This window comes from Dufourea novaeangliae, unplaced genomic scaffold (assembly GCF_001272555.1).
Source record: "Dufourea novaeangliae isolate 0120121106 unplaced genomic scaffold, ASM127255v1 scaffold85, whole genome shotgun sequence".
Taxonomy (NCBI): Eukaryota; Metazoa; Arthropoda; class Insecta; order Hymenoptera; family Halictidae; genus Dufourea; species Dufourea novaeangliae.
The window spans coordinates 34,898-54,671 of NW_015373957.1; the positions used below are offsets into that span (position 1 = coordinate 34,898).

At 35.4% G+C, this 19,774-nt stretch overlaps 2 protein-coding genes across 4 annotated transcripts in view; both read right to left on the bottom strand.

Moving 5' to 3' along the window:
* The window catches only part of LOC107186342 (neurocalcin homolog), a 256,746-nt gene that overhangs the window by 18,694 nt on the left and 218,278 nt on the right, over window positions 1-19,774 (bottom strand). The window lies entirely within an intron of this gene.
* LOC107186343 (neuronal calcium sensor 2) overlaps window positions 3,018-19,774 on the bottom strand; it is a 176,695-nt gene continuing 159,938 nt past the window's right edge. For all 3 annotated transcript variants that reach the window (XM_015574188.1, XM_015574187.1, XM_015574189.1), the window contains exons 4-5: window positions 7,609-7,737; window positions 3,018-3,354 (exon numbers count right to left, since the gene is read on the bottom strand). In XM_015574188.1, the coding sequence (XP_015429674.1) occupies window positions 3,178-3,354; window positions 7,609-7,737 (306 nt within the window). In that variant the 3' untranslated portion in view covers window positions 3,018-3,177. The remainder of the gene's footprint in view (window positions 3,355-7,608; window positions 7,738-19,774) is intronic.

Here is a 19,774-nt window from a genome sequence, read left to right on the forward strand (position 1 = left end):
AAAAAAAAATAAATTCCAAAGAAAACCGCCTTTATGATTTGAATATTTTCAAACCAAGAAATTTGAAATCTATCGTTTTAACAGATTTGGCAGTTTTACTGTTAAACATTTTCTTAACAATTTTGACTGTAGTTATTTTTTCATAGAAGACTACAAGGGCAAATGGCATACAGGTTTGAATGAACCATTTTGTTTATCACGTTTGCCCAAATTACCATTTAATGACAACCCATTTTGACGTGCTTTGTACGACTTTATGCGTGATATGAGCGTTTTTCTTTTTTCGATTACTTCGATTGCACCGTGTGCATATCCGGTGCAGAAATATTCACTTCCTGTTCGATGATCAATGTTATCGCTCTAAACCTTTCGAGAGTGTCTTATTGAAGGGATTATTCTACAAGAGATTTATAAATTCATAAATTCTACGTGTACTTTAACGACAATCTTTGCTCAAGAGGAGAAGTTACTTTGCTACTATATCGACCTAATAGTAATACGCATTTGGTCGAGAGTTATCACTAAGAGACACCGATCTCTCATTTCCTTCTTGAAAGGACGTTGTAACAGACACAGAATACACATAGGTTATAATGCTATTTCAATATTTTTCAACCAAGTAAAAAATAAAGTATCCGATTGGATCAAGCCAAGAAGAGATTTTGTTCCATTTTTAGAATAAAATAGAACAAAATTGATACAAAATAAAAATATTTTCAGAAGATAGTATTTATCTAACCTAACCTAAAAATGCTTTACTGGTTGAATGAACGAATAAAAAATTGTCTACGAAAAAGTTAAAAAGATGACTTTTGGATAAAACAAAACTGAAAATGGGTTTTTTCTCTGCTGTTTCGTCTTCAGAAGAAGGAGATGGCTACGTCCACTTTCGCGGAGAGACGCGTTTATGTCAATGTACTAAATATTTTTATCCAGGTTTACGTCCCCCGTGTATAGTTAAGCTACAACAACAGTAAGATGAAACGTTTCTACACAACCGAACGAACACGACGTAGATTAGTCGCACGAGACATTATTATTATGTAAACAAAACGATTCGAACGTCCTTCTAAGAGTAAAAAGAATAGTAGAATTTTGCAAGTGCGCCGATAAGCTGTAGTAATACGTCAAGTTCAATTGTTTGACAATCGACCTCAGCATTCCTCTATTGCAAACCAATTCCACCCCAGTCGCAAGTTATATATTTCTCGAAGATTCACCTTTCGCGGACTGATTTTGTGAAATTTTCTTTATATCTCTACGATCCAACGTTCATCTACGAGTAATTTTAAAAAGACGACTTTGCTACTATTTTTCCTATCGAACTTGAAAATGTCTTAATCTCCGTGCCCCACCATCGATTTCAACCTTTACCATATGTGTCCCCATGTTTTCGAGCCATTATACAACGGTTGCAAACATGTCTCTTCCAGGCTCCTTCTCGTTTAAAATGGAACCTACTTGAATGATCCTCGCGGACATACTGTGTATTATACGTATACAATATAAATATACCATACGTAATATGATATACGTGGGTCATTCGATGTTTGAAGGGACAAAAAGAGCCCTAGTTCGAAAAATATCTAAATAAGAAGCACGATACCTTCCAGATCATAAGTTGGCGCATCTCTGTATACATAACCTCTATCAACAGGTGTCTCTAGGAAAGTGTACTTTTAGAAGAATAATGTTCACTGACCAGATTTCTGGTTTCTGAGGGTGCAAAACCATCTGAGATTCACTCCCAGATGCTTAAGGTATATTGCATGAATCGTGTCAATTTTTACAAGTCGGTTGATCAGTTCAAACTGTTACTAATACGCAACGTCGAGTTACTCTGCAATGAAGAATTGATAACAAATGTCCAAAAGTGGGTCGCACTTAAAACCTAAACCTAGTAGACCGATCGGACAACTGTGCAATTGTGATTGCGTCAAAAACTAATAAACAATAGCTGTTTGTCCCTTTGCTTATCGAACAACCATCGTATACGGTATTCAGTAATTCATAATATGTATAATGTAACAGGCGTATATATATATATATAAATCCATCATATATCCACTAATAACGGGACACTTGTTGTGCAGTACGTAAAAAAGAGTCTTGCGCGTGCACGATCAGGGGGGGGGGTGAACTGAAAGGCGCAAGCACAGAGTGGCGACATCTGTGGGGAACCGTGAACAGTGTGTTCTCATGAGACACATAACCTCTAAACATCGACGTGCACGCTTGTTTTCGGGGACAAGCAATAAGACACACAACGACGGAAATCTCCGCGATACAAGAATTGTCACCCATATTCCCCCCTCCCTCGACCTGTCGGCGATACCACCATTTTTGTTTTCAGCGATTCGTTGTGTTTATCGTAACCCGCGAAACAACACCCCCGTTACGTTGTTGTCGTCGTCGTTGCTGTTCGGAACGCGGATAGCTGGACTGTTGCCTTCGTCGTTCGATCTCGAACCATTGAAAAATCCCGTCGTATTACGACCTAGTGATTACGTTTACCTTAAACATCAATTCTTACGATACTTGTCATAGCAGCAGCATCGGTAAACGGCGCTGACACGCAACGAATCCATCGAGCTCTTTTCGTTTTTTTTTTTTTATCCGATGTGTTAGTTTAACTAGTGTGCGAACGCAAAGCGTCGATCGTTGATGTTGATTCCCTCTCGGTGCTCGAAATGTTTCAGGCGATCGTCATCCACGGATCAGGCTGGATGTCCCCTAGGTTTAAGCCTTCGTCGATTTGTTCGTGTCTCCAGATTCTGTTGTGGACTTTTGCACCATCGTCCATAGACGACTCAGATGTGGACCCTTTCGATGATCTTTGGATGAATCCTTTCGAACGGTCACGTGATCCGGCGATTTGATCCAAGATCAGCCATTAAAAACGATTCTCCAGTCGACGTTCTTGTTGATTGTGTCTTGGGAACTGTGCAGGTTCTGACGAATTCTCGTCAAACTACACAATAAACAGTAACTGCCATTCGTTTGTGTATTGTGTTTGTGTGTGTGTGTGTGTGTGTGTGTGTGTAGTCTCGTACTGAGTCATTCGTATGCAAGATGTAAGATGTGTTTAAGATTGTTTCCGAGGATGCTGCTCGGTCTTCTTGAATGTCTTTTGACGATGGGGCATCGTGGGGTATGACTGGTCCATGTGTGCGGGAATTAAGGCGCTAGCATCTTTGAGAGCTCCTCGTCCTGGAGGCAACCTTTTAAGAATTCTTCTTGGGTAAGCTGACCGTCGTTGTTCTCGTCCATCTTTGCAAAGATATTTTTGGCTCTCTCCTCCGCGCTGTCCGCCGGCCTGTTGCTAGAACATGCTCCGAGCATGTCGTATATTGCCTGGAAACAGAAAATCAAATATGGATTCGTTAACACTTTACTGACTGGGTAGCCTATTAAACCTTGGAACGCGGATGTTTTTAATGTGCTTGGGTCCATTTACAAGGGAATATCAGGGACTGATACACTCCGATTTTGATGAAACTTTGCATAAATATTTATTAGATCTATCTAAAAAGATAACTGTAATTTGTTCGTGCCCGTTTTTGACTTTGAGGGAGATACCAACCCTTTTATCCGAACCGCCCTTTCCATATACGTGTTTATAAGTCGTAAACAACAAAAGATATCAAAAAATGGTTGAAATAAAAGTTATACCGTTTCTTGAGATCTATAAAGCTGCGTGTAAATTTTTTTGAAAAATTGAATTCCCCACCCCTCCATTTTGAAGAACTTCATTTTTTTTTAAATCGATAAAAGCAAATTTATAGATCTCAAGAAACGGTATAACTTATGAAGATTTCTTTTTTTAAGTGAATTTTGTTCTTTTTATGTTTTCTTTTTTTGTCCTAAAATATTCTAAAATGTATTAAAATTACGAATATGTATTTTGTTTTTCCTAAATGTTACTTCAAATAGCAAATGCAAATTACATCATTTGACTAGATTTGTTTGACATTATCCATTCTGATACTATGTAATTCTTATTGTATACAGGGTGTTCCATATATACACGTTTTAAAAAGTGACAGGAAAGCTCCGCTCTGCGTAGTGGAAAATTTATTACTGTTCATTCAATTTCTTTATACACTCCCGCTCAAAAGTTTGGAGCACCCATTGCTTTTTGGGCGCAACAAACTTTTTCGCACATATGAGATTGTTTTATTAGACATATTATACTAACAAGCACTGTTTCACTACTATAAAGAATAATATTGTGAATAGAATATTTATTTACTTAAGAAAGTCATCGTTTCTTTTGAAATCCTATCATGCTCGAAACTTTTCAGAGCAAATGTATACATTACTACTACCATAGACGTCGCTGTTTTCGGCATTGTCAGATAGAGATTATCCTGTAATATGTGGTACAACCAGAGAAGAGGTGATTGTATGGATAAAAAACAAATCGAAACTGTAGAATAAAATTTTTCTGATGGAGTTTCAGTTTAACTTATTAATGTGTCTGTCTATAAACGGCTATTTCTACTTGGAATAAATAGTACAAATTATGTGCAGTATGATTTGCTCCCCATCAATCTTATTATTCCTACACATTAATGTACATTAAATTCTTATGAAAACTGGACAAACAAGCATATTGTCAACATGAACTAAATGGTACCGACGTGCTATCAAGAAATTTTAAAATCAATTTGTCTAAAAAAACTTTCTCTTAGATTTTAGATTTTTTTTCCCTACGTACAATTATCTCCTGTTTAGTAGTATTACTTTTATTAAATTATAATATATTTGTAACTGCAGAACATTTTGTATATTGGTAGTTTCGAGGATGTAACTTGTATAAAATTTTAGTGTCTTAATTTAAAATGAGTTATAATAGACGCGAAAGTAATGAAACACCGAGTAGAAACAAGTTGACATAATTTAGGAAGATTAATATGGCTCGACGCCAACAATATTTAACCAGAGTGCCGCAGGTGTGCCGTAAGAGTTCAGCGAAAAATTTAAATGAAATTAGAAAAATAAGGTCGCTGATGCAAATTATGGATGCACCAGTATTAAAATTTTAACCCCTACACTTGTAAATACAAAACTGACATTTTGTGACTCGGGTTTGTAATATAAAGTTTTTAAAATTGTATACGTCTCGATAATTTTACCGATATATCAACGAAACTTATTAATACGTTTCTTGTTTAAAATGGTACATAAAACTTCTAGCATATGAAATAGCATCTTTTTAAGTTCCTACAATTTTTAAACTGCGCGTTGATCGTAGTTCCGTTTTCCGTGATTTATTACGAGTAATCTATGAATAATTTATTAAAATTGTTTTTTAACAAAATATATCTGACAAAAAATTTCATGAAAATGATTTTCTGTTCTGATAATTAATAGAGCTCAAAATTTTACGAATGACTCATTTGATTCTCATTTATTTAAAAATTTTATGAGGAGTTCCTCAAACCCTACCTCACTATGGGCAAGAGTTAAGGGGAAATTCAAATGCTTTGGTATTTATTACATTCAATTGCATGGCATGTAAATGGTACCACCAGGTAAGGGGAACTATTAGTATTCCTTAGGTGAATACAGAGTTTTATAAAGTCATACTTATTTTTGTTGTACCAGAATTTGAACATTTCAAAATTGAAGGCCATTTTGTCTTATCTATTAGAAAGGATTAAATAACTTCTTGAGATAGTTTCACCAGTATCTTAAGCCTTATTGATGCAGTTGTGACTAGTTTCTTGGAATTCATCGAGGTAACATTGACAAATCTGTTGGTGTTCCATTGTGGGAGCTTCAATCAGTTTCTTAACTGGCCTTTCGGGTAGCCTCAACTAATTTCTTGGTACCCCTTCGAGACAGCTTTAATCAGCCCCTTCAAGTATTGCAACTGTCGTTAAACTAAACTTTGTATTGTAACTTTCAGTATTAATGACTGTATCAGACGCGACCACAATGAATGATCACGGTAATTTATCGTTCGGTAATTCTACTTTCGTAGTGAAATATTATTATCATATGATTAACATCATATATAGCTTATTCTTTTTAACAGTTTTCATGTTGTAGTATTAATCATTCTATATGCTAAATAATTAGAATTAATAAGAAAGTATTTTCGAATTCCATTTCGTAATACGACATAATATCGAATTCATTTTGAATACAGTTTAATATGTGCAACCCAGTTACAATCAGAATATTGAAATTTTCTATTAATTAGTATTTCGAAATTAGTGAAACACGCCAGGAACCGCACGATATGAATAAGAATTCCGCCATCAGTCACATAGAAACATACACTGTTGTAAAATTTAATAACTTCCATAATTCCAATGTGAATATGTCGAAAGAAACACAACAGAATATGTACGTGTACAGAATTGATCAGAACTAATAAAAATAAATTACGGAAATATATGTATAATTAAAATATGTGGTATTTCAAATATACCACTACTTAGACTTGTCGAAATATGCATGAACATTTATAAGAGAATTATAATAGATATAAGATATATATTATAACAATTATAAGAGAATGAACAGTTTAGAGAAAGTAGAAATTGTTCAAAAAAGGAAGCGAAACGAAATTTGAGTGTTCAAGATTATTCGCCAAGGATTATTAATCATTAAAAATTAACGAAGTCAAAAGAAACACTAATCTAACGGAATATGCACTACTTTATTTCAACTATGTTGAACTTATTATACTTATAATGTCACAAAAAAATGTAGTTAGAATGAACGAATATTTTCCGTAATTAACTATAAACTTCAATGTTACACGTGTTTATGAAACGTAAATTTTGTTTCTTATTTGTTAATGTTACACTCATTTCTAAAAGATAGAATTTATATGGACAATAGTGTATACTATGATGTATAAATCAAATATAGTCTTTGTATGTGTGAATTACTAATCAAAAATAAATTTTATTATACACACTGTTTTATTTCCGTCGTTAGACTACGGATTTTTATACATTTATAGCGTATTCAAGAATCCATAAAATTCACCACAGCGAAAAATTGAAGAAAATCCATTCTTTTACTTAGAATCTAAAAGAATATTTTATCCTCCGTTGCCATACTGAATCAAATTGACCCAGAATTTGACTTTGTGGCATCATTGAAAATAGTACTACTGGCGCCATGTATTAGTAATTTCAGCTAACTTAACAAACTTTTTTCAAGAATTTTTTAAACACAATGAAATTTTCAATGTTAATTTTTAATCATGAAAATATAATCTCCTACAATGTTCCAACTTCACCTCAGAATTTTTTGCGACTTAATTTAACAAATAGTTTTTAAAAAATAGTTGATTGAATACTGGCTTGAGTCAAATCGATTCAGTGTGACAAATATATACGTTTGAAAAAGGAAGTATGACAATGGAGGGCTAATAGAGTAAAGAAATTTCTGTCTGATTCTAGTTAATGAAAATTAATCCGTGAAAATCTACATTTCCATAAACATCAGCAGTTTAGTTACTACACAGAGTGGCCCATAAGCTCATTTATTGTATTTTTTTGAATAAAGAGTTATTAAAAAAACTTGAATAAATCGGTTTGCTGATTTATGAGACACCCTGTATGAGTGTAAATCGTACATTACCTGCACGATCTTCGTCATTTCTTGTATGTCGATGACGCCGTTTCCATCGACATCGTACATACGGAAAGCCCATTTCAGTTTTTCTTCCGGCGTGCCGCTAGATGTCACGTCGATCGCTAACAGAAACTCCTGCAACAAAAGATTACGATCGAACTTCAATAACGTGGATAAAGGGAACTTTTGTGTCGAGGGAAATCTTTGGCCAACATGCTCACCGTGTTTCGCGACCTCACACACTGAATTACCTTTGTGCAAGTAGTTACACCGATAGGAAAAAATAATTTCAAAAATAAACAATTATTAACGCAGATAACGAAAATTACGAGGATCTATTATGTCCCAGATAACACATAACACCTTGAAGACGCCCATTTTACGGCTATTTTAGGTCTAACGCGCTTTTAAGCCGTCTTTAAGGCGTCATTTAGCGTTATGTGCTATCTGGGGTAGTTCACCTAACGATAGCCATCCAAATATCTCCCTCAGTTGTGATTATACAAAAAAATATGTTGTATGTAATTTAAATGGTGACAAAGAACGAAGACGCTGCAAAGAATATTTTTGTGTCCACGTCATTTTTTTCAGACTTTTCAGTCACCGATATTTTTTTTTTTGGCATAACAGTGTATATTTGTTTCCTTTACATATTGTAGCTGATATTAAAACGTATTCAGAGATATTAATGACATGACCTTTGACTTGAAGTGACCTTTGACGCTCAAAATTGAAATTATACATGAAATTCATTTCCATTTATATCACCGACCCTCAGCAGCGACGGGCGAGAATCTGCGAATACGTAAGTAAACATGTTCTAGAAGACCTGACTGCTGTTCAATTTATCTATCACTTACTTTTTTAGTTACATGTTATGTGAAGTGTTTAAAATGATGTCTCTCTATCCAAAATAGTTTCGACTCCCGGAAATGAGGGGTGCCTGGCATGATTTGAAATAAGTTTTTCTTTTAAAAAATTTTATCCGAGGCTTTGTTAACGAGATATTAACGAAAAACCCCGACCAATCAGAGCGCGAGTCTGCCGGCCGAGTTCCCGCCATTCAAATTGCATGTGGGTCATTCCACGCGAAATCGGACACTTTTACGAGTACGATTTCGGATTTTGTTAAAATTTGGATATGTTGTAGTCTGTAGCGATGTATAAACGTATCTCGAAGGATTTTTGGTTATTTGATAAATTGTTGATTTTACAGCTGTTTGAAATTTAGGGTCAACCTTTTTTCAATAAATCATAACTATTGAACTAACAAACTGATCAAAATGAGCTTTGCGGGTACTTACAGCGAAGACATAAGGGTACCAAATAAAAATTATTTCAGTTAAAAAAAGATATTTTTTAACCATTTATTTTGCAATTGTTTTAAATAAATTCCCTGTTTTTATACCGGGGAACTATTTAAAAATTAAAAAAATAGAGGATATAGCCCTATTTGTCCTCTTTAGGGACATATCTTCGAAAATATGGACACACAGTTTTATGGAGCAAAAAAAAGTTATAAAATTTACATTCCAACAGGTTTTTCATATCTACTATAGTTTTTAGGACATACAAGAGAATAGTAAAAACCACATTAACCTTTAAAGGATGGTTTCAGCACGAAGAACCGAGTATCAGTAAAATCGAAAAATCGTCCGGTATGATTTGTGTAAGTCCCATGGATGGATTTTATCTGTCATATTCATATTAATGTAACTATACCTCATTCAACGAGTCGAGTCAGCTATAAACAAAGGGAGGTGATGACCATTTAGGTAGGACAAGGACATAGACAGTCGACAGTCAATCCTTGGGCTTAGCCATAATTTCGTTATTTTTACTAGCTCATCACATTGAACTAACAATAATTCTTCTACCAAGCAAACCTAAATTAAAAATAAACTATTTCTTCCATAAAACAATCGTGATTGATTCCCTGTTCGAACATCTGCTATTCCAGAACGATCGGTGTCCCCGATAGCCGACATTCGGATAATCGACGTTCCCTGTACACATCCGGAATGGTTCCCATTTCAGTGTGATTGGAAGCCACGAATGGCTCCATTCCCAGGGCTGGTGGATCGCGGATGCAGAGCGATTTAAAAGGGTAATAAGGTCGTGATTGCGGGGACATGGTGATTCCCAGGTACAGCGGGGCGAATCCTCTTACGTCAGGTACACAGGGGATTTCGAGCGTCGCCGTTATAGGTACAATGGGTGCGCAACTAGGTCGCCTGACGCCTGAGGTAGACAAACGAGGAGAGGGTCTCATAGAACGGAGTCGAGGGCGAGCCTGCTGGCTCTTTGCTCTTCCTGACCTCTGGAGTGTCTCCACTTCTCATATTGACCCTACCAAACGGGCCTGGCCCTCCCTCCCTCTCGCCCTCTGGCCAACTTCTGCCATCAGTTAGCGCCACTGCTTGCATCGCTGCCACTGATCTGTATACATCGATACTAGATATGGCGTGAACTGCTACTTGTGAATCACTCGTGATTCGATCACGTTCAGTGATTCGTAATTTCTCGTGATCGTTTCTGATTGGTGGAGAAACCTAACAGTTCTTTACACGCGACACATAATCTGTATATTTTATATTAACAACATCAAAATAAAAATTCGAGTTATATCGTATACAGTGAAGGAATAATTAGAAACAATGAAGAATAATAAATAAATTAACAATTATAAATTATAATCTATATGTTACCTAGCAAATCATTCTTTTAGAATTTCTTGTTTTTTCTACTGATTTTTACAAACACGAATAGTAATGTAATTCATCATAAAATCATATTGAATGCGTTTTTCTGTTTAAAGATCAAGGACTTACGATCGCTGTGAGCAAATTCATTCAAGATAAAAAAATCGTAATCACGGTCGTGAATGAAATTAAATTACGATCGTGATCGTGATTTTGCGATCACTGTGATAAATCACCGGTAGTGATTTTGCACGCCATCTCTAATCGATACGGGATGGGGACTCTTAAGCATAGCATGGGTTGCTGCATTTTGAAGGTACGCCATCTTTGAGAATAAACCACTTTCGCCGCCTACATAGATGAACGGTAACTAATGGTTTCCATTCGCATGTATGCTTCCTCGTATAATTTGTAGAGTAATACAAACTATGTTACACAAGTACTTATTTGTTGCATATAAAGAGCAGGCGTAAACAGGCGTGAACGATAAATCAGTGAGAAATTTAGATGAGACAAGTACTGATAGTATATACTATACTATATGTATACATACTATACGCATAGATAAGTATGTTAAAGAAAAAATAAATTTGTGGTATACATATTATAAATGACTCATTAATTAGTTGAGTTTACAAACAACTTATATATTTTTAACGCATGCGCGCGAATAGGTATACATGTGAATGGAAAGCGTTAGTTAGCGTTACTCTCAAAGATGGCGTATCTTCAAAATGCAGCAACCCAATATACCCCATCACGTATCCATATACAGGGTGTTCGCGATACTTTGTACCATCGTTTTTTTTCGTAAACGGTAAACATAAGAAAACAACTGATGAGAAGGAAGTTGTAGTACAATTTAGTAGCTAGATTTTACTAGTAATATGATAGCGTATCTAAAGTATTTGTATTTTTAATATTTTTCGAGAAACAAAGGTGACCTTAATTTTTTTAAATGGAATGCTACATATTATTTTACACTATATGAAAGCGGGCATTAAGACGAATTCAACTATGTAGGATACTATGATCTTCAGGGTCATACAAGGGCAGAAATAAATTCTCAGAAATGCATTCTTGTTAATGGAAGTCACATTGAACACGAGATGTAGTCTTATTACTACACATACTAGTAAATACAATATTATGAAATGTTAAATTTATTTCTTTAATTTCTGCCCTTGTATGACCCTGAAAACCATAGTATACTACATGGTTGAATTCGTCTTAATGCCCACTTTCATGTGATGTAAAAAAATATGTAGCATTCCATTTAAAAAAATTAAGGTCACCTTTGTTTCTAGAAAAATATTAAAACTACAAAAACTTTAGATGGGCTATCATATTACTAGTAAAATATACTACAACTTCCTCCTCTTCGATTTTTTTTTCTATGTGTACCGTTTACGAAAAAACAATGGTACAAATTATCGCGAACACCCTGCATACAGATCAGTGATCGCTGCACGCTGCCCGCTCGTCGTATTCGTCCTAAAAGACTTGGCGAAAGACAGCGAGGATTAACTGACGCTGCCAGGAAGCGTGGCGCGAATGAAACACTATGGAAGATGAAAATCTTTTCGACTTTCGAAGTATGTCCATGCCAAACTCTTCGCTGGGAGTATAACTTCGTGAAAGTCCGATTCTTTTTGAAACTGTAGCTGGGTCATCTTTTATGAGAACGTGTATCGGTGGATATGAGGAAAAGAAACTTTGAATCGTGAAGTTGCGCGATGTACTGGGTGGTCCACGAAATTGGGGGCTAGTGGCTGGATCATCTTTTCTGAAAGCGTGTATTAGTGGATATGAAGAAAAGAACGGAACTTGGAATCCACGAAGTTGCGAGATATACAGGGTGTCCCACTTTACTTGAGCAATACATCACTTGTTTGAAGATACCAAAAAATGTGAGGGGAAAGTATTATTCGGTTAGAGGGAGGAAATACTATGCTAAGCAAAAAGTTTTCTCAGTCATATTTTTCGAAATTTCAAGGTCATCGAGGTATGTTTTAAATGGGAGTACATATTTTTATCAATGTGGCGTAATCGTTGAGATCAAGACCAATCCAATGACCTATAAAATTTGCGACCTTCTTGTGACCTTGAGCGCGAAAAATCGACAAATGTATGAGAGCAGATTTAAATAATAAAATAACGACGATAGAAAGATTGGTGCAAAAATGTATCGAAGTTGATAGACATCACCTTGAGCATTTGTTGAAATTAATTTTCTGCAAATCAAAAGCAAGTAAGATATCTAAGGCGCTCATGTTACGTGGGGCACCGTGTATAGGATGGTCTACAAAATTGGGAGCTACTGGCTGGGTCACTTTTTATGAGAACCTGTATCGGTGGATACAAGGAAAAGAATGGAACTTGGAATCATGAAAGCGCGTGATATACACGGTGGACCACGAAATTGGAGTATATATTTTTTTCCTATATGTAATTGGACGAATGGTGAAGAAAACAGTCGAAAGACTTGAAGAATCCTATTATTTATACTATTACTATAGATACATGTATCTGTAGACAATGTATTGTTATAATTGTGTTTATAGTTTGTTGGGCCTTGTGAGGCGTCTGTGACGTTCTGTAATTTCATTGATATAAGTAAAATTAAATTAGGATAATTTTATTTAAACAGTGGTACTCCCCTTGTGAAATGTCTTACAGATATCTCTTGTTTACAATTTTATTCTAATATTACAGTCTGGACAACAGTATCTTATTTCCTTCTTTTCATCGACACGTGAAATATTGTATTATATTCTGACAAAAAATGTGGTATTACATTTTCAGTCAAAGTCATGCACTCAGAGAAACATGAAACGAAATAAAATTCTTCTATCTCGGATGTGTTTAAAAATACATTTGTCATGTTACAAAGCATACTTTTCTCTGAATCTTCCTGGTTGCAACTGATTGCTTTAACCATTGAAAGTTGTCTGTACGACGTACGTACAGCTTAAGAGGTATTAAAAATTTCGCTTTAATTAAAACACAGGTAGAATTTAATTGTATGCTGAAACTTTCGGCATAAAAGTTACTACCCATTATCTTTTATATTCCACTTTCCAACTTAAATGAGTAGCTTTCAGTTTTCTTTAAGTATTATATTACTTTGCGTCAAAAGTAGCTAATGTTTCGAAATAGTCCTATCATTATTTAAAGTGGTTTTATTGTGACCTTATTTAAGGGGACATGATAAGTTCGTAAATTTTTAAGTCTTTCTTATTATTTCATTCGTAACGAATCATGGGGCATTCACTATTGTTGACGGTATTCTAAAAAGAAAATTATTATTCGACAAGTAACTATCCTAACTACAAAAAGTATTTCATACTTCTCTGAAATAATTTATTGATTTCCAAATCTGGTTATGAAAACTAAGTTCACTTTATATTCAGCTGCAGTAAGCTTTTAAATAATCTGTTTCTGACAGCTATATACTTCCTGCTATCCTCAGTAAATTTTGTATAACTGACCTGAGTATGCAAAATTTTTTTATATTCATTGTACACATACACCTCAAAGGTTGCAGTGGAATAAAAACAAAAAGTAATAAGAATTATCGACTAACTCAGAAACACATTAATGATTTTTTTAGTTTTTAAATCATAATTAGTTACTTCACAGTACGATAATAATTATACAAGATTATGAGTTCCTTCACGCTACGCAAATAGTTCTGCAAAAGTTGCAAACAAGTCTGACACTACCGTAGAGATGCGGGCACGCGTATTCCCCTGTAAATTCTATCACAGCTTTGTACCGTGATTTAGTTTCAACAAAATTTCAACGGATGCTTCGATGCAGTTTCTAAGTAGGATTCACTACATGTAATTCCAGTTTCTCTATCGCATGATAAACTTAGGTGAATAGAGACGAAGTTTTGAAAATTCTACTTCAAATTATACAGTACAGCCTCCTGTATCCGTACACCGTAACATTCGAACGTTCTGTTATCTGAACACCTTAATCTTCGAAAGTTCTACTATCCGAACATTCTATATTCAAACGTTCTACTATCCAAACGTTCTGTTGTCAGGACACTTCGAACGTTCTATTATCCGAACACTTTTAATCCTTAGACGTTCTACTATCCGAACACACACTATTCGAACGTTCCATTATCCAAACGTTCTGTTATCCGAACACTCTAAATTCGAACATTCTGTTAATCGAATACCCTAATCTTCGAACGTTCTACTATCCGAACATCCTAATCTTCGAACGTTCTACTATCCGAACACCCTAATCTTCGGAACGTTCTACTATCCGAACACTCAGTATTCGAACGTTCCATTATCCAAACGTTCTGTTATCCGAACACTCTAAATTCGAACATTCTGTTAATCGAATACCCTAATCTTCGAACGTTCTACTATCCGAACACCCTAATCTTCGGAACGTTCTACTATCCGAACACTCAGTATTCTAACGTTCTACTATCCAAACGTTCTGTTGTCAGGACACTCTGTATTCGAACGTTCTATTATCCGAACACTTTTAATCCTTGGACGTTCTACTATCCGAACACTCAGTATTCGAACGTTCCATTATCCAAACGTTCTGTTATCCGAACACTCTAAATTCGAACGTTCTGTTAATCGAATACCCTAATCTTCGAACGTTCTACTATCCGAACACCCTAATCTTCGGAACGTTCTACTATCCGAACACTCAGTATTCTAACGTTCTACTATCCGATCACTCAGTATTCGAATGTTCTGCTAACCCAACGTTCTACTATCTGAATACTTTATATTCGAACGTTCTGTTCTGCTTCTGCTGCAAATACGTAATGATTACATACGATGTATCCTCTTTTCTACTCGATCGAATTCTACGTGGTCACTTACGTTGCAAACTTTCTGTGATTTAGCAGCCAAAAATATATGGGATACCTAAATATTTAAAGAAACTGCCAATTTTCCTGATCTCTTATTTAAATGAATGAAATTCAGTAACAGAAACGTGACTGTTCTATCATCCGAACGCTTATGTCTCCCTCTTAGTTCGTATAGGGTATGCTCCACTGTACACCTCGCACAGCTATTCACGAAAGAATCGTATTTCGACTGTACCTCGTAACCCAGTTCTTAAATAAAAAGAATTAACATATATTGATTTTCGCTCACGCAAGACGGCTTCAGATAAGTATCGTTTAAAATAGCCTCCAAGCTATTGGTGTTGCGAACAAATTGCAGAGGAAAGTTTCGTATGGTGAAAAACATGGGTGATCAAATTATTAGAGCCACAATACAAAAAATATGTTTTTTTGTTTTTGTTCTAGATATAAAATCACAATACATATCAACGTTGCTACACTACACTTTTCCTTTGAACAGTCATCAATACAGATGTGTTTTTATATGTATTTATTCATACACATTTTTATATTTATATACAGGGTGTCTCAACTAACTTGATCACCTCGAATAATGACTTAACGGTACAATTTATGAAAATTTTGAGGCATGGAACGTAAATAGCATCAATGAACACTAAGGTATAAGGTACGTACATTTTTTTTGGGTGGAAGCATTTCAGAGATTTCAAAGCCATTTTGATTTTTTTGAACGGAATTACCTATTTTTTGTACTACAGATTGATAGGGTATCAAATTCTGAGTAAAAATGTGATGACCTTTACACGTCCTAAACGTAATAGTTAACGAAATATTTAGAAAATAATTCTTAATATGTACTTACTATCTGGAAGCTATACAGCTTACTATGCTCGAACTGATGTCCCGCAACTCCAATACAGTGATTTCAATACAATGATTATTTTGTAAATATCTCGTTAACTAAAAATAGGTCATTCCGTTAAAAAAAATCAAGGTGACCTTGACATCTCTGAAATGCCTCCATCCACAAAACAGCACGTACCTTATAAGATTTACCCCTTGATGCCATTTAAGTTCCACGCTTCAAAATTTGCATAAAGTGTACCGTGAAGTCATTCTTCGAGGTGATCGAGTTAGCTGAGACACTCTGTATTTTCCATAAACCCGAAATTTAATATGGATATTCTACACCATATATTAATATCAATATTTATATTCTATACTATATATTATTAATAATATATATATTCCACATTATAAATTAATATTAATATTTGTATTTTACATTAAATTTATATTTAATAACATTCATTGGTAACGCTGGCATAATCTTCGACGTTTGAAGAGCAAGGCACGGAAGGAAATCCAAAATATTTAAACGCTATTGTGACGCATCCTTTCAGAGCGACTGAAGAGAAACTTTAACAGCTGCACGTTCCCCTAGAAAACGCCGCGTTATTTATACCGAAAAAATCGCTGAGCGGAAAAGCGCCTGAAATTTATTCTCTGAATGCATCGTTCTGGAATTCTCATTAATGGACTCTTTAAAGTACGACGTCGGTGTTTCTAAAAATGCATGAAATATATTTTAGCAGAAAGTTGAGAGTAACTGCTGTAAATTGTATTCTGAAAAATGTTTTACTTGTAAGTAATTTTTCATCGAGATTATTGGAAATTTAATTGACAGACGTTTTTAATATATCTATCCTATTTACTGCAAACTATTCAGTTAGAATATGAAAAAGTTACAATATGATCAATGACATTTAAATGAAATTTTTATCAACAGTTGCATCAATTCTTTCTTCTACTTGGAACTCGCCTTTATGCCTTTATAGTGATTAATTTTTACGTTTATCACGTTTTATATGAAACAAGGTGTTTGGTTAGTTAAAGTATGTTCCTGAATATTAGAGTATTCGGATAACAGAACGTTCGAATATTTGGCTGTTCGAATATCAAATGTTCAGATAGTAGAACTTTCGAATAGTACAATCTTCGGGTAGTAGAAGATTCGAGTATTTGGGTGTTCGAATAACAGAACGTTCGGATAGTAGAAAGTTCCGATAATAGAATGTCTGGATAGTAGAATGTTGGAATATTTGGGTGTTGGAACAACAGAATGTTCGGGTAGTAGAACATTCGAATATTACGGCGTTCGGATAACAGAACGTTCGAATATTAAAGCGTTCGGATAACAGAACGTTTGGATAGTAGAACGTTCCGATAATAGAATGTCTGGATGGTAGAACGTTGGAATATTTGGGTGTTGGAACAACAGAATGTTCGGGTAGTAGAACATTCGAATATTACGGCGTTCGGATAACAGAACGTTCGAATATTGGGGCGTTCGGATAACAGAACGTTCGAATATTGGGGCGTTCGGATAACAGAACGTTTGGATAGTAGAACGTTCCGATAATAGAATGTCTGGATGGTAGAACGTTGGAATATTTGGGTGTTGGAATAACAGAACGTTCGGGTAGTAGAACATTCGAATATTACGGCGTTCGGATAACAGAACGTTCGAATATTAGGGCGTTCGAATAACATAACGTTCGGATAACAGAACGTTCGAATATTAGGGCATTCGGATAACACAACCTTTGAATATTAGGGCGTTCGGATAACAGAACGTTCGAATATTAGGGCGTTTGAATAACAGAACGTTCGAATATTAGACCGCACGGATAACAGAACGTTCGAATATTAGAACGTTCGGATAATAGAACGTTCGAATATTAGAACGTTCGGATAACAGAACGTTCGAATATTAGGGCGTTCGGATAACAGAACGTTCGAATATTAGGGCGTTCAGATAACAGAACGTTCGGATAGTAGAAAGTTTGAATATTTGGGTGTTCGAATAACAGAACGTTCGGATAGTAGAACGTTCGAATAGTACAGTCTTCGGATAGTAGAAGGCTCGAGTATTTGGGCGTTCAAATAACAGAACGTTCGGATAGTAGAATGTCCAGATAGTAGAACGTTCGAATATTATGGTATTTGAATAATGGGTGTTGGGCTATTGGAGAACCTACAGTATTTCAATGTGTTTCAATGTTACATTCTAATTAATATCTGCTCTTAACACTTTGATAACGGATGACGTAGTAAGACACATTGTTTCAATAAGAATTAGAATAGTATAAAATGGGGAAAAATCACTTTTCCTATCTGTAAACTTTTAACAAATACAAGTTTAGTAGTAGTTTCTAAATATTTGTAGAACATTTAAAGTTGCCTATTTGCAAACACAAAAAACCCCCTGCCAGACAAATGTTAATTTAGTAATCCTAGCAAAGGCCACACTAAGGATGTAGGTCATTTGAATAACAATGCCAGTGTTTCGCGTCGTGCTCATTATTCATGGTTCCGCGAACAAAATTCTATTTTTATATAATTTTAGCGACCCACGTAGAAAGACGTAGCGAGCGATGCTGTGCCACGGAAACAAACATGACGAAGAAAGGGGTACGGTCGCTACATCTGAAACAACGGCGATGGAACCACCGCAAAGGGGAGAATCCGTGATTGCACTCCCATTATAAATCACCGCTCATTTGAATACAATGTTTGAAATGAAGGCGGAGGTGCGCGGCAAATACGGTGCCGCACGAATTGAAACAGTCCTGCTGCCAACTGCCGCAACTGCGACTAATAATGGGAATTCGAATTGGTATTGCGGTATTCAGAAACCAGGAAATGTTGCTCTTCTAACAATCGATGAACTTTTAACGAAAACGTGAAATCTGCCTTTTGTTACACCAGGAAATTTTCTTTTTTGCACCTGTGCCATCCTGATGTTTGTACAGTAAACCATTGATGAGTGTTCGAAGGCTCCTCCGCACAGAATATTAAATATTTTATAAACTAATGGCCATATGCGGCTGAAACAAATATCATTGGCTTCAGAATTCCAATCTCTATCACTGTGCTAAACCTCATTAAAAAGTCAGCGATACATCTGAGGAGTTCTCCTTGTGAGTACCTAGGAGCCTTCGAACATTCATCGATGATTTACTGTATAAAGCGTTTCATAAATCTACCAACAGCCTAAATATTGAGCGACATCAGTGAAGGACTTTCTGTTGGGACATGACAAGGTTCTTTATCGATACCATAAAATATTGATATAAAAATGTGCTGTCTATCTATATATTAAATTATGAACATTGTACAGTAATATTGGTGGAATTTATGTTATGGACTGCACTAAGACTAAATACTGTGGTCTGTCAAAGCTCAGATGAATCGAAATTATTCTAATGTTGAGTTTATTCTGCATTAATCTAAGAATCAATTGATTTTAGACTGATTCTTTGCTGAACTGGGATTGCACTGACTTGAATGTTGAACTGAGGCTGACGTAACTCTGATGGTGAACTGAGGCTGACCTAACTTTGATAATGAACTGTTACTGAACTGACGCTGAACTGACACTGAACTGACACTGAACTGACACCGAACTGACACTGAACTGACACTGAACTGACACTGAACTGACACTGAACTGACTCTGATACTGAGCTACTTTTGCACTGAACTAAGAATGAATTGATTCTGTACTGATTCTTTGCTGAATTAATGCTGAACTAACTATAATGCTGAA